At 43.4% G+C, this 22289-nt stretch overlaps 1 protein-coding gene across 4 annotated transcripts in view; it reads right to left on the bottom strand.

Moving 5' to 3' along the window:
- Positions 1-22289, bottom strand: part of GRB10 (growth factor receptor bound protein 10) — a 285454-nt gene that overhangs the window by 143728 nt on the left and 119437 nt on the right. For 3 of the 4 annotated variants that reach the window (XM_081345556.1, XM_081345559.1, XM_081345557.1), the window contains exon 3: positions 12065-12161. The exons of the other annotated variant lie outside the window; for it this stretch is intronic. In XM_081345556.1, the coding sequence (XP_081201682.1) occupies positions 12065-12161 (97 nt within the window). The remainder of the gene's footprint in view (positions 1-12064; positions 12162-22289) is intronic. 4 annotated transcript variants of the gene reach the window in all.

Raw genomic sequence — 22289 nt, 5'->3', positions numbered from 1 at the left:
AAAATAGTACAAACTTGGTTTCAGTATGGCCAGATACAAGCTAGATGGAACGAAGATCAGAAAATTCGCATTTTGACAACAGATGGAAATTTGGTGAAGCAAATTAGAGATCAAAGTCAAGCGCATATAAGAAGGATATATGGAATCAACTGCCAACGGAACTCCAGACTGCCCCCGACCTTTGTTCATTTTGCCAGGACCTAAAAACCTGGCTCTTTGAGCTATCTGGTCTGGACTGAGGGGTTTAATGTTTTTAAATTGTGATTTTAATTTTTTGTGGCTAGACTTAATTTAATTTAATTTTAATTTTATATTGTATTGTTTTTAAATTTTGCCTTGTAAACCGCCCTGAGTCCTTTGGGAGTAGGGCGGTATATAAACTGAATTAATAAAATAAATAAATAATGCATTGATAGAAATAGATTCAGAAATGGAACTTGTTAAAGATTGTATGATAAAATGGGCCCAGAATATTCAGGAGCCAATAATGATGGATACTTGGGGGGGGAAAATTGGGTCAGAAATGTAAATTTTACTCAGGCACAAAATTTAAGAGAGAATTTTTATAAAATGTTTTATAGATGGCATTTAGATCCTAAAAAATTAGCATGTATGTATCCAAATTATCAGCCTAAATGTTGGAGGTGTGGTTGTGAGGATGCAACATACTACCATATATGGTGGACTTGTAAAAAAGTTAAAGCTTTTTGGATTAAAATTTGGTGGACTATGCAGAAGATATTTAAGAAAAAGATAAGGTTTTCTCCACAGTTATTTCTGTTGGGTATTCTTACAGATTGTACCATTATAGAAACTAAATTGATGTTGAATTTAATTACGGCAGCAAGACTTTTGGTTTCACAATATTAGAAGAAGGAGGAACTGCCTACTATAGAAAAGTGGACTTTAAAAGTTTCAAACTTGGCAGAAATGGCAAAAATTTCAGCATATTTGAAAGAACAATCGCAACAGAGATCTATTTCAGAATGGAGAAGATGGATCGATTATATTCAGAATAAATATGGGACTAAAAAATTTCATTTAGCATATGAATGAGTATTAGAAATATAAGAGGTATTATTATTTAGTTATGTTTAAGGGGAGTCAAAGTGTGATAGGATTTAAAGTGCATTTATAGATGGTTAGCATATTTTAGCTCAAGTTTGTTTATTTATTTATTTATTTATGGGACTTATATGCCACCCTATCTCCCGAAGGACTCAGGGCGGCTAACAACAATGAAAACAACAATACAAAAGTTAAAAGAAATTAAATAAACAGCCCCAAAATAAATTAACTAAACAATTAAAAATTAAAACATTTTAAAAACCCATCGTCAATCCAGGTCAGCCTGATGAAAAAGGAAAGTTTTGAGGTCGCGGTGAAAGGACCGGAGATCCAGGGCCATCCGGAGCTCAAGGGGGAGTTGGTTCCACAGGGCTGGCGCTCCCACAGAGAAGGCCCTCCCCCTGTGGGTCACCAGCCGACATTGTCTAGCCGACGGCACCCTGAGGAGGCCCTCTCTGTGTGAGCACACTGGGCGATGGGAAGTCGTTCCTGGCAGCAGATGGTCCTGCAAATATCCCGGGCTTAGGCCATGTAGGGCTTTAAAGGTAAGTACCAGCACCTTAAATCTCACCTGGAAGACAACCAGTAACCAATGCAGCTCACGCAGGAGGAGTGTAATATGGGAGTATCGGGATACTCCCATCACTACCCGCGTGGCCACATTCTGCACCAGCTGGAGCCTCCAGGTGGTCTTCAAGGGCAGCCCCATGTAGAGAGCATTGCAGTAATCTATACGGGAGGTAACGAGTGCGTGGGTGACTGTACATAGGGCATCTTGGTCCAGAAAGGGGCGCAACTGGTGTACCAGGCGAACCTGGGCAAATGCCCCCCTAGCCACGACTCCAATATGATCTTCAAAACTGAGTCGTGAATCCAGGAGGATGCCTAGATTGCGTGCTCTATCAACGGGAGGTAACATCTCTCCTCCTATAACCAAAGATGGAACCTCTTGGACTAAACGAGATGCCGGTACGTAAAGCCACTCAGTCTTGGCCGGGTTGAGCCGGAGCCTGTTCTTTCCCATCCAAATCTGTACTGCTTCCAGGCAACGGGACATCACATCGAGGGCATCACTGGGTTGGTTCGGGGTGGAGATGAAAAGCTGGGTATCATCAGCATATTGATAATACCTCACCCCGAAGCCACAGATGATCTCACCCAGTGGCCTCATATAGATATTAAATAGGAGAGGAGAGAGTACCGACCCCTGAGGCACCCCACAGCTAAGGGGCCTAGGGGTTGACCTCTGCCCCCCTGCCAACCACCGTCTGTGAACGGCCTGAGAGGTAGGAGGAGAACCACCACAAAACGGTGCCTCCCACTCCTAACCCCTCAAGACGACACAGCAAGATACCGTGGTCGATGGTATCAAAAGCTGCTGATAGATCTAATAGGACCAGATCCATTCAAACTTCTGCCGCTGGATGCAAAATTCAAGGGGGAGATGACATGCTTGAGGTTTTTCCTAATCCAAGTCCTCAACTACATGGAAGAATATGGCCGGTACATACCCAGCAACAAAGCCCATTTCCAGATCATGCAATTTGCTCTGGATGGACCAGCCACAGATTGGGTGGTGAATTTGCATGACTCCGATGCCCCAGAGCTCAATGACTTCAACCATTTTATGTCCTCTCTGAGAAGATGATTTGAGGACCCGCTGGCTGATCGCAAAGCCCATGAAAGAATCAAAACGATGAGGCAAGGGACCCTACAGACTTAAAACCCTAATGGGATCTATCAAAATTAACAACAGAAAAAGCATCCATGGGAGAAGAAAAAAGCATCCATGGGACCAGTAGCTGAATATACACAAGAATTTTTGGACATTGCCAGCAAGCTGAACTGGCTGGAAGACATCCTTCTTAGCCATTTCAAAGATGGCCTAAATTACGACCTATACAATGCCTGACTGCCCCAGGGGGACCCACAACAACACGACGAATGGTATGTCCTGGCAGAGAAAGCAGAGATCGACCTACTGAGGAAAACAATGGAGCCGCTCACCACCTGAGCCGACCCAAGAGTCAATGAAGCCACCGGCTATGGCCAAGAAGCCAATGAGCTGTTTCAAATGTGGGAGAGAGGGGCATCAGGCCATAGAATGCCACTTGAAAGCCCCCCAGCACAATCCAGACAGATCACCAGCCACCAAATCCAGGAAATCCCCAGCTAAGCCAAAAGAATCCGCCATGAGAGTGATAGAGGCTGTGGAATCCCCAACCTCTGCCCAATGTGGGGAAGGAACTCCAGCCTACACTGTGGGGCCAGTGGACACCTTAGATGAGAGCTTGGAGGGCAAACCCCTGGTAAGTGAACCCACTGCACCCATCATCAAGACAGTGACCATATTAATTCCCTCCACGCCCGAAGATGTCAAGTTGAAAGCCTTAATAGACTCTGGTTGCACCTGCACCTGCATTAGCCTGATGCTAGCATTCTGTTGAGGAAGCTAGAACAACCAATCTCATTTGGCCAGTTAGATGGGTCCATAGCAGGGGAGTGCCAGCTACCCTAGCCACTTTACAAGTCCACCTATCCCTGGGGAACCATGAGGAAGACATAATATTTGTAGTTACCCCAGGCATGGAATGCCCGATGATCCTAGGGATGGAATGGTTAAAGAAATTGACCTCCTGGGTAAATTGGAGGATGGCACAAATCAGCTTCCTGAAGAGGGACCCTACAGACTTAAAACCCTAATGGGATCTATCAAAATTAACAACAGAAAAAGCATCCATGGGAGAAGAAAAGGGGCTACCTGAAATACCAGAGGAATACAGAGATCTTGCTGAAGTTTTCAGCAAGGAGAGGGCGGATGAGCTCTCCCCTCTCCCCACTGACCCATGGACTGTGCCATAGAATTCAAGCCTGGGGCAAAACTCCCAAAGCCCTTATTATACTCCATAGCCCAAAGGAGAAGGAGGAAATGGAAAGATTCATAAAGAAAAACCTAGAAAGGGGGTTCATTGAGCCAGCCAAGCCTAAGGTGGCCACTCCAGTCCTCTTTAGAGAGAAGAAGGATGGCTCTTTATGCTTATGCACCTATCACCTATTGAACACAATCAGTGAAAGCAACCTATACCCCTTACCCCTCATGAAGGACATGTTATCACACCTCTCGAAAGGAAAAAAAAATTACTAACCTAGATCTAAGGGAAGCGTATTACCGCGTTAGAATTAAGGAAGGGGATGAATGGAAAACCACATTTAATTGCCCAATGGGGTGCTACAATTCAAAGTTTTGCCATTTGAATTACAAGGGGCCCCCACAGTATTTATGCAATTAATGAATGAGGTACTATTTAAGAGGGTCCTGATTTATCTAGACGACATCCTTATCTTCACCGAAACAAAAGAGGAACATGTCAACCTAGTCAGAGTGGTTTTAAAGAAACTGTGAGCTGCCCACCTATATGCCAAATTATCGAAATGTGAATTCCACCAGGAAAGAATAGACTACCTGGGTTATCACATATCCCCACAGGGCATTGAAATGGACCCAGAGAATGTTAGAGCAGTATTAGAATGGACACCACCTTGAGAGCAGTATTAGAATGGACACCACCTCACACAAGAAAGCAACTGCAAAGTTTCCTGGGCTTCGCAAACCTTTACCGCCAATTCATCCCCTAGTTTGCCCAGATAGACCTGCCCCTCATGAACTTATTAAAAATGAAGACAGTGTCCTCAGTAAAACCTAGCCAGCCACTAAAATGGACAATGGAATGTGTTGCGTAGTGGGTTCTGGACAGCAGGAAGGATGCCAAGACGATGAGTACAATATAACAGTTCTTTATTTGGTGGAAGTGACTGTACTGGGGAATAGGGGCAAACTGCCCTCTTATATATACCTGGCCAGCACCTGGCCAGGTACTCAACCAAACAATTGGATTGAACCTCTGTTTCCCACCGAAAATGCTTCCTGCCAAAACATTTACAGTTCGATGCCTCCTGGTGGTGACTCTTATACAAGCTTTAGGTGTTCCAATAAAGCCTAATACATAACACACCTTTTCCCTTAAGGATGAAACTATATACACATACAATGAACTTACATACATGACAACCAACTTCCCAATGGGCTTATCCTGCGGCTTCCCTTATTTACGCACATAGTCCGTGAGGACCGTGAGGACCCTAAACCAGCACGCCTACCCGGGGACCGGGTAGGCGTGCTGGTTTAGGGCCCTATTTAGTGTGCATTTATAATTGGCACAGATACAGATCTCCCCGTTAACTTTGAGGGGGGTGACTATCGGGGTCTCCCACTCTCCCCCATCTTTTTAGTGTGCTGTCTAGAATTGCCATGGCTTTCCTCCCCAGGAGCAAGCATCTTTTAATTTCTTGGCTACAGTCCCCATCTGCAGTGATCTTGGAGACCAGGAAAATAAAATCTGTCACTACCTCAATTTCTTCCCCTTCTATTTGCCAGGAATTGAGAGGGCTCGATGCCATGATCTTGGTTTTTTTAATGTTTAGTTTGAACCCAACTTTTGCACTCTCCTTCTTCACTTGTAACAAGAGGCTCTTTAGTTCCTCTTCACTTTCTGAGTGGTATCATCTGGATATCTTAAGTTGTTGATATTTCTCCTGGCAATTTTAATTCCAACTTTTGATTCATCTAGCCCTGCCTTTCTTATGATGTGCTCTGCATATAGGTTAAACAGGCAGGGTGACAGTATACAGCCTTACCGGACTCCTTTCCCAATTTTGTACCAATCAGTGGTTCCATGTCCTCACTGTTGCTTCTTGACGCGCATATAGGTTTCTCAAGAGACAAATAAGATGGTCTGTTACTCCCATCTCTTTAAGAACTTGCCACAGTTTGTTGTGATCCACACAATCAAAGGCTTTAGGATAGTCAATGAAGCAGAAGTAGATGTTTTTCTGGAACTCTCTAGCTTTCTCCATGATCCAGCGTATGTTGGCAATTTGATCTCTAGTTCCTCTGCCTCTTAAAAATCCTGCCTGTATTTCTGGTAGTTCTCGATCCACATACTGCTGGAGTCTAGCTTGTAGGATTTTAAGCATAACTTTATTAGCATGTGCAATGGTGCAATAGTTTGAACATTCTTTGGCACTGCCTTTCTTTGGAATGGGAATGTAAACTGATTTTTTCCAATCCTGTGGCCACTGCTGAGTTTTCCAAATTTGCTGGCAAACTGAGTGTAGCACTTTTACAGCATCATCTTTTAAGATTTTGAATAGCTCAGCTGGAATACTGTCACCTCCACTAGCTTTGTTGTTGCTCAGCTTTCCTAAGGCCCATTTCACTTTACATTCTAGGATGTATGGCTCAAGGTCAGTGACCACCTCATTGTGGTTATCAGGTACATTAAGTTCGTTCTTGTATAGTTCTTCAGTGTAATTTTGCCACCTCTTCTTAATCTCTTCTGCCTCTGCTAGGTCTCTGCCATTTTGGTCCTTTATCATGCCCAGTTTTGCATGAAACATTCCTTTCATATCTCCAATTTTCTTGAAGAGATCTCTAGTGCTCCCTATTCTATTGTTTTCTTCAATTTCTTTGCACTGTTCATTTAAGAAGGCATTCTTATCTCTTCTAGCTATTCTCTGGAATTGTGCATTCAATTGGGTATATCTTTCTTTTTCTCCCTTGCCTTTCTCTTCCCTCCTTTCCTCAGCTATTTGCAAAGCTTCCTCAGACAGCCATTTTGCTTTCTTGCATTTCTTTTTCTTTGGGATGGTTTTGGTTGCTACCTGTTGTACAATGTTGCAAACCTCTGTCCATAGTTCTTCAGGCACTCTGTCTATCAGATCTAATTCCTTAAATCTATTTGTCACCTCTACTGTATATTCAACAGGGATATGATTTAATTCATACCTAAGTGGCCTAGTGCTTTTCCCTACTTTCTTCAGTTTAAGCCTAAACTTTGCAATGAGAAGCTCATGGTCTGAGCCACAGTCAGCTCCTGGTCTTGTTTTTACTGACTGTATAGAGCTTCTCCATCTTTGGCTACAGAGCATATAGTTAATCTGATTTCTGTGTTGACTGTCTGGTGATGTCCATGTGTAGAGCCATCTCTTGCGGTGTTGGAAAAGAGTGTTTGCTATGACCATCGTATTCTCTTGACAAAATTCTATCAGCCTGTGCCCTGCTTCATTTTGCACTCCAAGACCAAACTTGCCTGTTATTCTGGTTATCTTTTGGCTTCCTACTTTAGCATTCCAATCCCTCATGATGATAAGGACATCATTTTTGGTGTTTAGTTCTATAAGGTGCTGTAGGGCTTCATAGAACCAGTCAATTTCATCCTCTTCAGCACCGATGGTTGGGGCATAGACTTGGACTATATTATTATTATTATTATTATTATTATTATTATTATTATTATTATTATTATTAATAATAATAATAATAATAATAATAATAATAATAACAATAATAATTTTATTTATATACCGCCCTTCTCCCGAAGGACTCAGGGCGGTGAACAGGGCAAGAATAAAAAATACAAAGTTAAAAAAAGAATTAAATATATGCCCACTAAAAACAGTAAATACAAATATTAAAATAACAATAAAAAACCCCACCAATCCCCCATCAGGCCAGGCCGGCTTGTTCAAATAAGAATGTCTTTAGATCGCGACAGAAGGAGCGAAGATTGGGCGCCATCCGGAGCTCAACCAGTAACTGATTCCATAGCTCCGGGGCGCCCACAGAGAAGGATCTCCCCCTGGGGGCCACCAATCGACATTCTCTAATCGGTGGCACCCTGAGGAGGCCCTCTCTGTGGGAACGTACAGGGCGAAGGGAAGTTGATGCCGGCAGCAGGTGTTCCCTAAGGTACTCCGGACCCCTGCCATGTAGGGCCTTAAACACCATTACTAGTACCTTGAATCTCACCCGGAAGACAACTGGCAACCAATGCAGCTCACGGAGCAGAGGTGTGACATGGGAGTATCGGGAGACTCCCAACACAACTCTCGCGGCTGCATTCTGTACCAGTTGGAGCCTCCAGGTGGTCCTCAAGGGCAGCCCCATGTAGAGAGCGTTGCAGTAGTCTAGACAAGAGGTCACGAGCGCGTGAGTGACCATGCATAAGTCATCCCGGCTTAGATAGGGCCGCAACTGGCGCACCAGGCGAACCTGGGCGAAAGCCCCCCTAGTCACAGCCACTATGTGATCTTCCAAAGTGAGCCGTGAATCTAGGAGGACTCCCAGGTTGCGAGCCCTATCTACGGGGGGTAATAGTTCACCCCCCATAGAGAGAGATGGAATATCCGAAATAACCCGGGATGCAGGTATGCAAAGCCACTCAGTCTTGTCGGGGTTGAGTTGAAGTCTGTTCCTCCCCATCCAGACCCGAACCGCCTCCAGGCAACGGGACATCACGTTGAGGGCATCACTGGGGTGGTTTGGGGTCGAAATGAAAAGCTGGGTATCATCAGTGTACTGATGATACCCAACTCCAAAGCCACGAATGATCTCACCCAGCGGTTTCATATAGATGTTGAACAGGACAGGCGAGAGGACTGACCCCTGAGGAACTCCACAAACGAGAGACCTTGAGGTCGACCTCTGCCCCCCTGTCAACACCGACTGCGAACGTCCCAGGAGATAGGAGGAGAACCACTGCAAAACCGTGCCTCCCACTCCCAATCCCCTGAGACGCCGCAGCAAGATACCATGGTCGATGGTATCGAAAGCCGCTGAGAGGTCTAATAGGACTAGGACAGAGGAATATCCCCTGTCCCGAGCCCTCCAGAGATCATTCACCAGCGCGACCAATGCCGTCTCCGTGCTGTACCCGTGCTGTACCTGGGCCTGATTATGTTGAATGGTTTGCCTTGGATTCGAACTGAGATCATTCTGTCATTTTGGGGATTGTATTTCAATATTGCTTTTCCTACTCTTTTATTGACTATGAAGGCTACTCCATTTTTTCTGAGGGATTCTTGCCTGCAGTAGTATATCTGACAGGCATCTGAATTAAATTCACCCATTCCTGTCCATTTTAGTTCACTGATTCCTAAGATGTTGATGTTCAGTCTTGTCATCTCTTGTTTGACCACGTCCAGGTTTCTCCAGGTTCCTATGGAGAAAAAATCTTTACAGCATCGGACTTTCCTTTCACCACCAGATACATCCACAGCTGAGCATCCTTTCGGCTTTGGCCCAGTCGCTTCATTCTTTCTGGCACTACTAGTACTAGCCCTCTGCTCTTCCCCAGTAGCATACTAGACGCCTTCCTACCTGAGGGTTCATCTTCCAGCATTATATCTTTTTTTCCTTTTGGTACTGTCCATGGGGTTTTCATGGCAAAGATACTGGAGTGGGTTGCCATTTCCTTCTCCAGTGGATCATGTTTTGTCAGAACTCTCTGCTATGACCTGTCAGTCTTGGGTGTCCCTGCAGCTCATAGTTTCATTGAATTACACAAGCCCCTTCACCATGACAAGACAGTAATCCATGAAGGGGAGACATGGATAAGCCATTTTTAATACAGGCGGATGCAAGTGATGTGGCAGTGAGGGCTGTACTATTACAAGAAAATGATGAAGGGGTATTGCAACCCTGTGCATATACATCTAAGAAATTTACTGAAATGGAACAGTGCTGGCCTGTGTGGGAGAAAGAGGCATATGGGATACGTTGGTCATTACTTACATGGCACCTGTTTCTTGAAGGGAATAAAATCCCTTTTCAGGTGTGGACAGACCACAAATATCTGAAAGCCTTGCAAACACCCAGGAAGCTCAACCCTAAGCAAGCCTGCTGGTCCCAACATTTTCATCAATTCCACTTTACAGTCAAGTATTTGCCAGGGGGAAAGAACTTCCTGGCAGATGCACTATCTTGCATGCCCCAATATAACAGCATGCGAACCACTGATTCTAAATCACCTATGGTGGAATCAAAACTAGCAGTGCCAGTAATTACCAGAGCCCAAACTAAATTAAAACCACAGCTGAGTAGCCAGACTGGACCTGAATTCCAGAAAACTTTGGAAACAGATGAATGGTTCCAGAAAAATAGACCCGTGTCCACAATTAAGGACTGACTGCCTTGGGTGGGGAAAATGTTATATATACCAACCACCCAGAGGGTCACATTCATGCAGCTTTGCCATGACACAAAATCAGCATGGCATTTTGGATTTGTAAAAACATTACACTTAATTAAAAGACAATTTTGGTGGGTATCCATGAAAAAGTACATAGAAAGTTATGTGGCCAGCTGCCCAATGTGAACAAATGCAAAGAGGTTGCAAGGGAAATCGCCCAAACTGTTACAAACAGTGGGAAATCCCTCAGACCCCTGGAGGGAAATAGCCATGGATTTCATAGTGGAATTACCAGAAAGCAATGGGAATACTGTAATCTGGATAGTCATGTACTTGTTCTCCAAACAGGTGTACTTTATCCCTTGCCAAAAGATTCCCACTGCAAAAGCCTTAGCGAAACTTTTTGTGCAGCATATTTACAGATTGCATGGGGCACCCCAACACATCATATCTGATAGGGGAGCGCAATTTACGTCAGTATCTTAGAAGGAATTTTTATCCCTTTTAAAGGGGCCACTCAGGGACTGACATCTAGTCATCATCCTCAGGGGAATGGTCAATCAGAGAAAGCTAACTCAGTACTTGAGCAATATTTAAGATGCTTTATTCATTTCCAGCAAATGAATTGGACAGACCTACTCCCTTTCGTAGAAGTTGCCTATAATAATGCAGTCCACTCCAGCACAGGTTACACTCCGTTTCAAGTAGCTACCAGTCAAAGTTTCAACCCCATGCCAGAACTAATCCCAAACGAACCGGTAATCCCATCACTGAAAGAATGGATAGAACAATTACAAAACATCTGGCCAATAGTTAGAAAAGCCCTAGACAAAGCTCGGCAAGCATATAAATCACAAGCAGATAAAAAATGAATGAACCTACACCTTCATTATAGGTGAAATGGTATATTTGTTTACAAAATACCTAAAATCCTTACAACCCTGTAAAAAACTTGGACCAAAATATATAGGACCTTTTCCAATTAAAAGAATAAACCCAGTAACAGTAGAATTAGAATTACCCCAAAATCTTAAACAAACACACCCAATTTTTCACTGCAGTTTGCTGAAAAGAGAACAACAGTCACCCATACGGCCAAAAATTGCCCCCCACTACCTCCAGTCATGGTGGAAGGAGAACAGCACTTCAAAATAAAGGAAATCCTAGACTCTAGAAGATATCATGGGACAACTCAATACCTAGTAGCATGGAAACACCTCCCCTCCTCACAAAATGAGTGGGTCCATAAATGTCATGTAAAGGTCTTGAAGCTATTAAAGAAGTTTCATAAACAGTATCCTAACAAGCCAGACTAACTTTTATACCGGTTTTGTTTTCTTTATAAGTGAATCACTCTTATTTTTAAGGGGGACAGGATGTCAGAATCCAGTTATATTTCATTTCTATCTATCTTCTGTGATATAAAAATCAATTCTTACTATCTTCTGGATTCCATCATACTACTAAGGGGGAGGGGAGTATGCATGGGGTTTTTACTACTTTTACTTCCTCTATTCACTACAAAGTAACCTTTTGTTGATTCACTTTGGGTCTGCTAACCATAACAATGTGGCCATCTGCCTTTCATCCTATGCCCCTCTAAACTTCTCTTTACCAGCAGCGAGGGAAAAGGAGGGGGGAGAGATGCAACACTCGGGATCTGGTTAGAGAGAGGACTGAATGATCGTACCGATGAAGCCAGACTGATGTTATCTTTCCTGGAGTTAACACATAGAAATCTGCCGGTTTGAATTGCCCAGAAAAACTGTGGTGTGGGTGGCTGCTTGGGAACACTTTAAAACATTGAATGGTGTGGGGATCCCTCAGATCCTGTCTAGCATGCCTATTATCAATTTCTCTTAATAAAAATTCCTGTTGGAAGAGGCTGTTTCCAAGAGTTATGTTTTCTTAAGATGTAGATTGAAGTGGGTCCTTACACCTAATATATATGTCTGTATTTGCCTTACCTCCTTGCTGATTTAATGAAATGCAACTTGATTGTTTTTGGTATCCAGGTTCCACTAGATCTTGACCTGTATGTGCTGAAGTCTGATCAATTGAGTCCTAAAAATAAACATAAAAAGAAGACACTTGCAATTCAAAAGATAATTGCAATTCATAGTTAGCACAGTATTCAAAAGCTGAAAGTGAATTCTTTCCTTACATAAAATTCCTCTATTTTGAAGGGGGAACAGACTTAATTTGAAACAAGGTCACAAATTTAATCCTTGATAAGGTAACTACAATTCAGTTTCCTTTTATTCATTTTCAATATAGAACAGAGGTATCTTGTGAAACCTGGCAACTAAATTCCAGCCAAGCAAAGCCAATATGCAACAAGTTTCACCTCCCTTCAACCTAATTAATTGTTGCACAAGTATTATATTTGACCTCAAATATTAAACCTATAAACATTTATAATTACTACATATAATTTGTATTAAAGAAATTTTAAAAGAATAAAAACAATAAACATTTTGAAACAGAAAAGTAAGGAAAATATTTTATCTTAATGCTACAATGTAAGTTTTCAAGTTGCTTACATTTTGTAAAACATTATCTGTTGGCCTAAATCACTGGATAATTCTATTATCTGATGCCTTTAATCTGCTCTGTCATAAATATACATGGTATATAAATATATGACTTTATTTCCTCTTACACTTCAAAGAAATTTAATATAAACAATACCAGAAAATGAAAATAACTCAAAATAAATCATATTCAAAACCAACCAGACTGATGAAAATACCCTTGTACCATGCTATACTATTTATTACCATAAACAGTACAGCACAAATAGTACAGTATTTAAAATTATAGCAACATTCATTTTAATATGAAGAATTTTTACATGAAAGTACCAAACATGCCTAAAAAATTGCAGCAACTTGTATTAAATATGGATTCAGCCAGAGTTTTATTCTATACCCAGAATCAAGTCAGAAATAAATATACTATTATCCATCCTAGAGAAAGTATGGTACAATGTAAGAAAATGTGAAAGGTGTTACCTCAGGGATCCATAAATGTATAGGCTCTTCAGGAGCTTGGAATTTATTGAGTGTAAAGAATGTGTCATGATTTCAATAGATGAGACCAACTAAAATAGAACTCTGAGGCTTCAGGTTTTCTTTAAGAACATATTTATTGGCTACAAGGTATTGGCACTGTCAAAAGTGAAAACAATACTAAAATTCCCTCCCAAAAGTTACAGTATACAAAGTTAAACAGCCGACCAGTCTAACAAACAGAAATGACCTTGGTTCCACAGGAACTGTTTAAGACAACAGAAAAATCCCCCCCATTCTAGTGGCAACTGAAAATGAGCCAAATTGCTTCATTCAGGTTTATTGCAGAGTTGACAGTCGGAACCCCCAAAAGAAAACAGATCCTGTAGAGAAATAAACAGAGAAGTTAGGAATCTCCCGGAGGTTTCTGAGGATGCTTATCATAGGAAAAATTTATCAACCAATCTGCCTTGACAACTGTACTTTTCACACAAGTTGACTCTGACAATGGATATCCTTTCCACTGTACTAAGTACTGTAATCCCCCCTTGTATAATCTAGACTCATTTTATTTCATAATGAGTCTCCCCCTCAACCAAAAGGGGACCAGGTGCTTTGTAAGGAATTGCTCTTAAGGACGACTCTCTGAGAGGTTTTAGCAAACTACAATGGAAAATAGGGTGGATTTTCCCCAACATGAGAAAGTTGTAGCTCCACTATCAAGGATTTATAATTCTAACTGTAGGATAAGGACCAAGAAATTTTGGTCCTATTCTTGCTAGGTAATTTGAGTCCTTTATATTTAGTTGAAAGATAGACTTTCTCCCCTACCCGCAACAGTCTCTGAGGGGATCGCTTCTTATCTGCTTCTTCTTTGTATGTTTTTGCAGCTTGTGTTAGAGCTTTTTTTTTTACATTAGTCCAAACAGTCTGCCATGTCACCCACTGATCTAAAGTTTGTGAGGCAGATGGTTCTTGGGGGTATTCAGGCGTAGGAACGAACTCTCTGCTGGTGGTTATTTTAAATGGAGTGAGCCCAGTACTGCCGTGCATGGCATTATTATAAGCCACTTCAGCAAAAGGCAGGAGGTCAGCCCAGTCAGTTTGTTGGTAGTCAATGTAGCATCTGATGTATTGTTCTACCATCACATTAGTTCGTTCAGCCAATCCATTCATGCTCAGATGAAAAGCCAACGAAAGTCCTTGTGTGGACCCATCTAGCTTGAGAAAGTCTCTCCAAAACCTTGCTATAAATTGAACTCCCCTGTCGATATAATCCTCTTTGGAGCACTGAGGAGGTGGTATATATGTTTCAGAAACATCTTGGCTAATTTCTTAGCAGAGGGAAGCCCTGAGCAGGCTATAAAATGAGCCTGCTTTGAAAAGAGGTCAATGACAGTCCCTATTACTGTATTCCCCCTATTTTCTGGTAATTCAACAATAAAGTCCATAGCTGTGCCCTCCCAGGGTTGAGAGGGGTCCACTACCTGCTGCAACAATCCAGCAGGTTTCCAGGTTGCTTTTTCATGGCAGCACAAGTGGCACAGCTTTTTATGTAGCTTTCAATGTCCTTTTTCAGCCCCGGCCACCCAAATTGCCTTCAGACCAAATGTAATGTGTTTAGGAACCCAAAGTGGCTGGCTTACTTGGTGTTGTGAGTTCCAAAGGGCATAGCTTTGAACTGATATCTTCCCAGAGGGCTGTTGAAAGCTGTTTTCCATTCATCCACCTCTTTAATTCACACACGGTAATAAGCCTCTCTTAAGTCCAATTTTGTGAAAAACTTTCCCTTTGCCAAATGGACAACATCCCTTTCATTGGGGGAGGGGTTACATATTCTCCACACTGACTGCATTTAACCCTTTAAAGTTCACACACAGTCTCAGTGACCCATCTTTCTTCTCCTTAAACTGCACAAGGACAGCCACCCGTGACTTTGCAGGTTGAATAAAAACCCTGGCCAGATTCTTGTTAATGTACTCCCTCAGTTCTTTTAACTGTTTGGGTGTCATTGAATACATTTTTGGCTTAGGGAGTTTGGCACTGAAAGTTTCTGCTAAATCTCGGTACTCAATTGGTATAAGTAGGGTCCCTGGAATGGGTTCTATGGTAGCTTTCACAGGTTCAAGGGTCAGGTTTTGCTCTTTAGTATCGACAGCTTCTTGCATCTCAATGGGTATGTGAGTGGGAAGGGGTTCCATCGCTAACCTTAAGGTCCTCACTCCATCCTCCCACTAAATCAATTAAGTCAAGACAATCTGAGAATTACAGATTCAGTCATTTTTGGGACCACTATGAAGTGGATGATTTCCCAGTGCTCCCCCATTTCTAAATGCATTGGTTCAGTTAGATGCATGGCAGGAGTTCCTCCTATAAGTGATCCATCTGCCTGTTCAAATCTCATGGCTAGAGGCAGTAGATTGGCATGAATTCCTAGCTTTACCACCATAGGGAGGTTGATTATGCATCTAGTACAGCACGTGTCAATTAAAAGGTTTAAGTCCATTTGGGCTCCTGTATTGGGTACTGTAACTTTCACAAGAAAGACAAAAGGCAGGATGAGTTGGCTCACCATTGGGTCGTTTTTCCCCTCATCATCACTGTCATAATGTGCTGGCATCAGGAGTCATTTTGGATGAGGTTGTTTCTCCCTGGGGTGGAAAAGTGACCCAGACAGCTTGCTCTTGGCTGGCCCAATTTGATTTCTCCCACACAGAATAAGGCTTTCTGTTTGTCTTTGTGGTGATGACAGATGTACTCTTGGCTTGGGAAAGAGTGTTCTAGTTGGCCACAACTGAAGCACTTGATTGGGGTCCCCGCTGGTGGCTGAAGGGAACTGGTGCTGCAGGACTTTGGGAGCATCGGACCACTCATCATCTCTCCTGAGCCTACCTTGGTCTGGACTCAAAGATGATGAGCCTCTGGTAGTGGTCCAGTTCCATGTCTAAGGTTATAGCCATGTGGTACCATTCACAGAGCTGATCAGGAACTCCTAGGTAGGTGCACACCTGAAACAAATCATGCTTTGAAGTGGTGGATCAGCAATGGCTCCAGCCACAGTCTGAGCCTGCCCACCATCTTCCAGAACTCTCGAATGTAGTCCTTGGCTGGTCTCCCTCTCTGCTTCAGGTTATGGATGTCCTTCTCAGCTTGCAGAGCTAGGAACTCATCTTCGAACCTGGCTCTCAGTTCACCCATAAACAGATTGATGTTCCACAGTTCTGGTGTTCATCCTGCAGGGTGCTCACCCACTCAACTGCTTCCCCCCTCTAGGTTGGCATTGACCATCCCAGCTCCATTGGGGTAGGCAGGAGCATAGTGGTTCAGGTGAGTCCACACTTTGTTCAGGAACAAAGACAGCTTCTCAGGATCTTCATCAAACATGGGTTTGATAGGAGGTGGGGCTCCAGGCCATTGTCCCCAGGAGGCTTGTTGCATGCCCGGTCCCTGGCACTGGAGTCGGGGGAGAGCTACATCATGAAACCTGTCAGCTGGGCTCCAGGGCTTGTAGGACGTTGACCTCTCAGGACTATGCCACCACATTGGACTCAATGCCGAGACTGGCTGCAGTAGTGGTGAAGCAGCCTGAGCCATTGAGACTAAGCACAGGCTTTGGTGGGGAGGTAGAAGCATTGGGGAGCTCCTGCAGTCTCATCCACTGGAGATCAAGTGGCAAGCAGTCAGCTCCACAATTCCCACTTTGAGTCGGTCGGACTCCTCTCTCAACATCTTGACAGAGTGGCCTTGGAGGGCGATCAGGTACTTCCACTCCCGATTCATCCCAGCCAGCTAGCTGGCTGCTTCACCTTTCTCAGTACAGGTGAATGAAGGCCGTGGGATGAAATCAGTGGGAGCTCTGCCTCAGCAGCTCCAGCAGCAGGAGCCCCACTCTTTGCCTGTGCAATAGCCTGCATTCTGGTCACCATTATTGCACTGAAGCCAGAAAACAACTCTCCTCTCCTCTCCATTTCTTCCCTGAGTCTTTGTCGTCCTACAGATTTAGATAGGTGACTGGGGCTCAGGACCCCAAGTATAAAATTTTAAGGACTCTTGGTTTAAGGTCATGGTTCTGATAGATGAGACCAAATAAAACAGAACTCTGAGGCTTGAGGTTTCCTTTAAGAACATGTTTATTGGCTGCAAAGTATCGGCATTGTTAAAAGTGAAACCAATACTAAAATTCCCTCCAGAAAGTTAACAGTATACAAAATTAAACTTCCCACCCCATTATTATGCAATCAACTACGTTTTCCCAATAGGTTAGTTTGGCAAGCTTTCTAACAGAAAAGCTCAGCCTCCCAGTCTAACAAACAGAAATGACCTTTGTTCCAATGGGACAGAGAACTGTTTAAGCTAGCAGTAAAATTCCTCCACCACCCTCCCATTCTGGTGGCAACCAAAAACAAGCCAAGTGGCTTTATTCAGGTTTGTTGCAGAGTTGACAGAATGTTTGGGAGATTGTTATTGGAAGACCTGTTGACAACAATGTATACAATAAAATATGGACTATGAAATTTATCGCTGACTGAATGAAAGAAATTAGCCTTAAAGCATTTCTTAAAGAGATTGTGTTTCCCATAAAAGTACAGTACATCTATAAAAATGGCAACTTAAAAACTTAGGACAGGTCAGACATATTATTACACATAAATATATGGTCAAACACACTTCTATTAATAGCAAAGTTGAGATTTTTTTATGATTCTTTAACCTTTGTCAGACCCCAAAAAATGTATCCTCAGTTATTTTAGCTTTATAGCTTTCTTTGTTGCCTAACATTCTATCAGGACTGGGGAGCCTTTGGGGATGCTTTGCACTATCTGCTTTGTTGCCTTGTTGCCTTTCCTCCAGGGGATGGAATGTCTCACCCTTAACTGGAAGATGGTTTGTGCTTGGAGCCAGAAGAAATCGAAAGTGAGAGAGACCTTGAAATGCCCATTGAAAAGACCAGTTACCAAAATATGATGTCACCTGTGGAATGGCTGGGATTCAAATAAACACTATGACACTGGGGGTAGGAGTATGAAATGCTACTTTTAATATATTGCTTCTCAGGTTTTTCTCTCAGATCTTGCCTTGATTCCTTGCTGTCACTAGGCCCTAATAAAAGTTTCCTTTTGAGACAATGCTTGTTTCAAGAGTTCTGCTTTCTTGGGTGGCTTAGCTGAGGTAGGTCCTTACATAAGGTGAGATCTGCATACTGCCCAGACCAGAGAGGCAGCTGCTCTACTGAGGTGGGTCACAAACAACATGCCCCTTCCTACTGGCAATATGGAAGAGGGTGAACTGAAGAGCTGGAGTGGAGATATCATCCTGGCAGACCCCAGGGAAGGAACCTCCAGGGACCTGGGAGTGGCAGAACCCATGGCAGAAGGCAACCAAGCCAGGTGGTCCCTCGGGGTTGGAATGAAAGAAAACTGGGAAGGAAAGGCTCCAAAAGTGACTCTCACATGAAGTGGAGGAAAGAAGAAAGTAAAGAAGAAAGCTCCAGAGATAGCCCCTCTTGAAAGGAGACTGGTGGATCCAAATTCCAAGATGATGAAAGCCATCTTAAAGCACACAATGGAATACATGTGAGAATCCTTCAAAGAGCCCAGCTGAAAGAGCCATTGGAATTGGAGGGAGAAATAGAGGATTAAGCGGAGAAAGAAGAGTTGGCAGTGCCTGAGGTGATGGGGGTGCCTCCCCTTCAACAGTGGCATGACAGGCCAGACCGCCCCAAAGACCCAGAGTAGCCATACCCCAACTAGTATAGGTGAAGCCAATTCCATTGGGGATTCAATTTGGGCTCTTCCTGGCCCAAGTGTTCACATACATGCAGATATAAGGAAGAACACTGCCTACAGATGGAAAGAAAGTCAGAACGGTCACCCTTTCACTGGAAGATGCAGCAACCAATTGGATGGTGACCCTCTACAACTGCAATACTCCAGAGCTGAGAAATTTCAACTGCTTCATGGCAGCCCTCCAGTGTTGTTTTGAAGACCACTTGGCAGACAAGAAAGCTCCTGAGCACAATAAGACGGTCAAGCAAGGGCACTGACCAACAGCCAAATGCACCAAGGAATTTTGGGAGTTGGCCAGCCATCTAAACTGGCCAGAGGACATCCTGGTGAGTTGCTTTCAGGATGGCCTAAATGAAGACCTGTACAATGCCCGTGTGGCCCATGGGGCCCCAGGACAATTGTACGATTGATGCCTCTTAGCAGAAGAGGTGGAATTAGAATAGAGCTGGAAGGGACCTTGGAGGTCTTCTAATCCAGCCCCCTGCTCAAGCAGGAGGACCTATACTATCTCAGGTGATTGCCCAGTCTCTTTTTTAAAACTTCCAGCAACTGAGCGCCCACGATTTCTGGGAGTAAGCTGTTCCACTGGTTGATGGTCCTCACTGTCAGGACAATCCTTAATTCCAGATTGCTTCTCTCTTTGATCAGCTTCCAACCATTGTTTCTCATCTTTCCCTCTCATGCACTGGTGAACAACCTGGCCCACTGTTCTTTGTGACAGCCCCTCAGATACTGGAATACTGTTATCATCTCTCTCCTATTTTTTTCTTTTCTTTAGACTGGCCAAACCCAAATTCTGCAGCTGTTCTTCATATGTTTTAGTCAACGGGCTTTTGATCATTTTAGTTGCTCTTCTCTGAATTTTTCCCAGTTTCTCAACATCTTTTTTGTGATATGGTGACCAAAATTAGCTGCAATATTCCAGGTGTGGTCTTACTAGGGCTTTATAAAGTGGTACTAGTACATAGCATGATCTTGATTCTATGCCTCTGTTTATACAACCCAGCATTGTATTAGCTTTTTTGGTTGCTGCTGCACTCTGCTGGCTCATAGTTAAGTGATCGTCCACCAAGACTCTAAGGACTATCACATTTACTGCCTCCAAGCCAGGTCTTACCCAATCTGTATTTGTTCCTTTGGAAATAGATCAACGCAAGCACCAACACTGCCCAGTGAAACCCACTTTCAAGCCAATACCGAAAAAGAGAGCTGAGGCCACCTGGTAATCACCAACCACACCCCAATCCACTGCATGCTTCAAGTCTGGGAAAGAGGGGCACAGAGCAATCAACTGCCACAGCAAGGTACCTCAAAGAGAGGGGACCAGCAATCCACTGGCAGACCTATGAAAGCTACACTATGCCTGGGAGAACCGGCAATGGCATTTGAGGAGATCGTGGAACTCCTCTGAGCCTGGAGGTCTGAGGGTCAAGTTACAGCTCCTGCAAACAATGACTCTGAGGCAGCCGAGAGTGACTATGAGAACAACCAGTTGGTAAGTGGCCCAACTGACCCCATTATCGTGCCCCTAGAACTGTCCATACCATGAAGAGAGTAAAATTTGCAGCTTTACTGGACTCAGGCTGCACCAGCTGCATGGTCAGCCCAGAAGTAGTGGGGGAAAGGCAGGAGGCATGGACTACATTGCGAATTAGCCTCTGCCCTTAGTGAACAGGAATTGCAGAGCCTCCCACCGAATACCAAAATTCTGTTCAGTGAACAGAAGTTGGATGAGCTTTTGCCCCATGGACCACAGACTGTCCCATTGAAATTATCCCAGGAGCAATACTTCCCAAACCAAAGATGTACTCCATGACCCCAAGAGAACTTAATGAACTTCATAAGTTTATTGAAAAGATCTTAGCACGGGGTTTCATCCAGCTGCAAAATCCCTGGTGGCAGCCCTCATGCTTTTCAGAGAAAAGAAGGATGGGTCACTTTGTCTCCGCATAGATTATAGAGGCCTGAATGCTATATGCGTGGAGAACCTGTAATCCCCCTCATAATGGAAATGTTAGCACACCTGTCAAAAGGAAAAACTTTCTCCAAACTGGATTTGCAGGAGGCATATCACCACATAAGAATAAGGGAGGGTAATGAATTGAAGACTGTGTTTTATTGCCCCATGGTTTGTTTCCAGTTTAAGGTGCTATCTTTTGGCCTGCAAGGACTCCCTGCTGTTCTTTATGCAATTAATTAATAAAGTTCTGCATGAACACCTCTACAAAAGAGTTTTAATTTACCTTGATGACATCTTGATCTATATGGAAACCAAGGCAGAACACATTAAATTAGAGCAGTACTGAATAAACTGCGCTCTGCTAAGGTATATGCCAAACTCTCTAAAAATGAATTCCACAAGGATTTGGGTTATTGAATTTCCAGTAAGGGGGTCAAAATGGACCCAGAGAAAGTACGAGCTGTACTAGAGTGGGCTCCTAGAACTGTGCTAGAAAGCAGCTGCAAAGTATTTTAGGTTTCACAAATTTTTACTGGCAGTTCATTCCCTCATTTGTGCAAATCACACTCCCAATTACAAATCTATTAAAGACTAAGGGAGCAGACAAACCAAAATCCAGCCAGCTGCTGAAGTGGACGGGGGAGTGTCAAGCCACATTCGAGAAGTTAAAGAGACTTTTCTCTATGGATCCAGTTTTAAAGCACCCTGACCTGGAGAAAGCTTTTGTCATTCAGGTCGATGCTAGCAATGTGGTCATAGGAGCAGTCCTACTCCAAAGGCAGGAGGAAGGCAAGCTGCAATCCTGTGCTTATACTTTTAAAAAAACTCTCTGAAACTGAGCAGCGATGGGCTGTAAAGTGGTGTACAATGGGTCCTTCTAACCTGGAGACATTTCCTAGACAGGAGCAAAATACCATTCCAAATATGGACTGATCATAAGAACCTGGAAGCAATTAAAACTCCTAGAAAATTGTACCCTAAACAAGCACGCTGGTCCCAACATTTCCATTGATTTAACTTTACAATCCATTATCTCCCTTCTTAGCAGATGCTTTATCTAGAATGCCACAATATAACAGTTTTAAATCAGAAGTAATTGAACCATTTATGCCTCCTAAGCAATTTGCAGTGCCAGTCATTACTCGAACACAGAGCAAAACCATAAAGCCAATAGATCGAACAGCGTGCAAGGATTTCAAAAAAGCACTAGAGGCTGAGTGGTTTCAGAATCATAAGAACTTATGCTTAATCAAAGATGACCTGGCCTGGGTTGGAGAGAAACTATACATGCCAGCAAGCTTAAGATAGAGGTACAGAGAAGAGCAACAAAGATGATTAGGGGGCTGGAGGCTAAAACATATAGGGAACGGTTGCTGGAATTGGGTATGTGTAGTTTAATGAAGAGAAGGGTGAGGGGTGACATGATAGCAGTGTT

The sequence above is a fragment of the Vipera berus genome, assembly GCF_964194415.1.
Source record: "Vipera berus genome assembly, chromosome: Z".
NCBI classification, from domain to species: Eukaryota; Metazoa; Chordata; class Lepidosauria; order Squamata; family Viperidae; genus Vipera; species Vipera berus.
The sequence above is the reverse complement of the archived record's forward strand: the minus strand, read 5'-3'. Positions and strand labels throughout refer to the sequence as shown.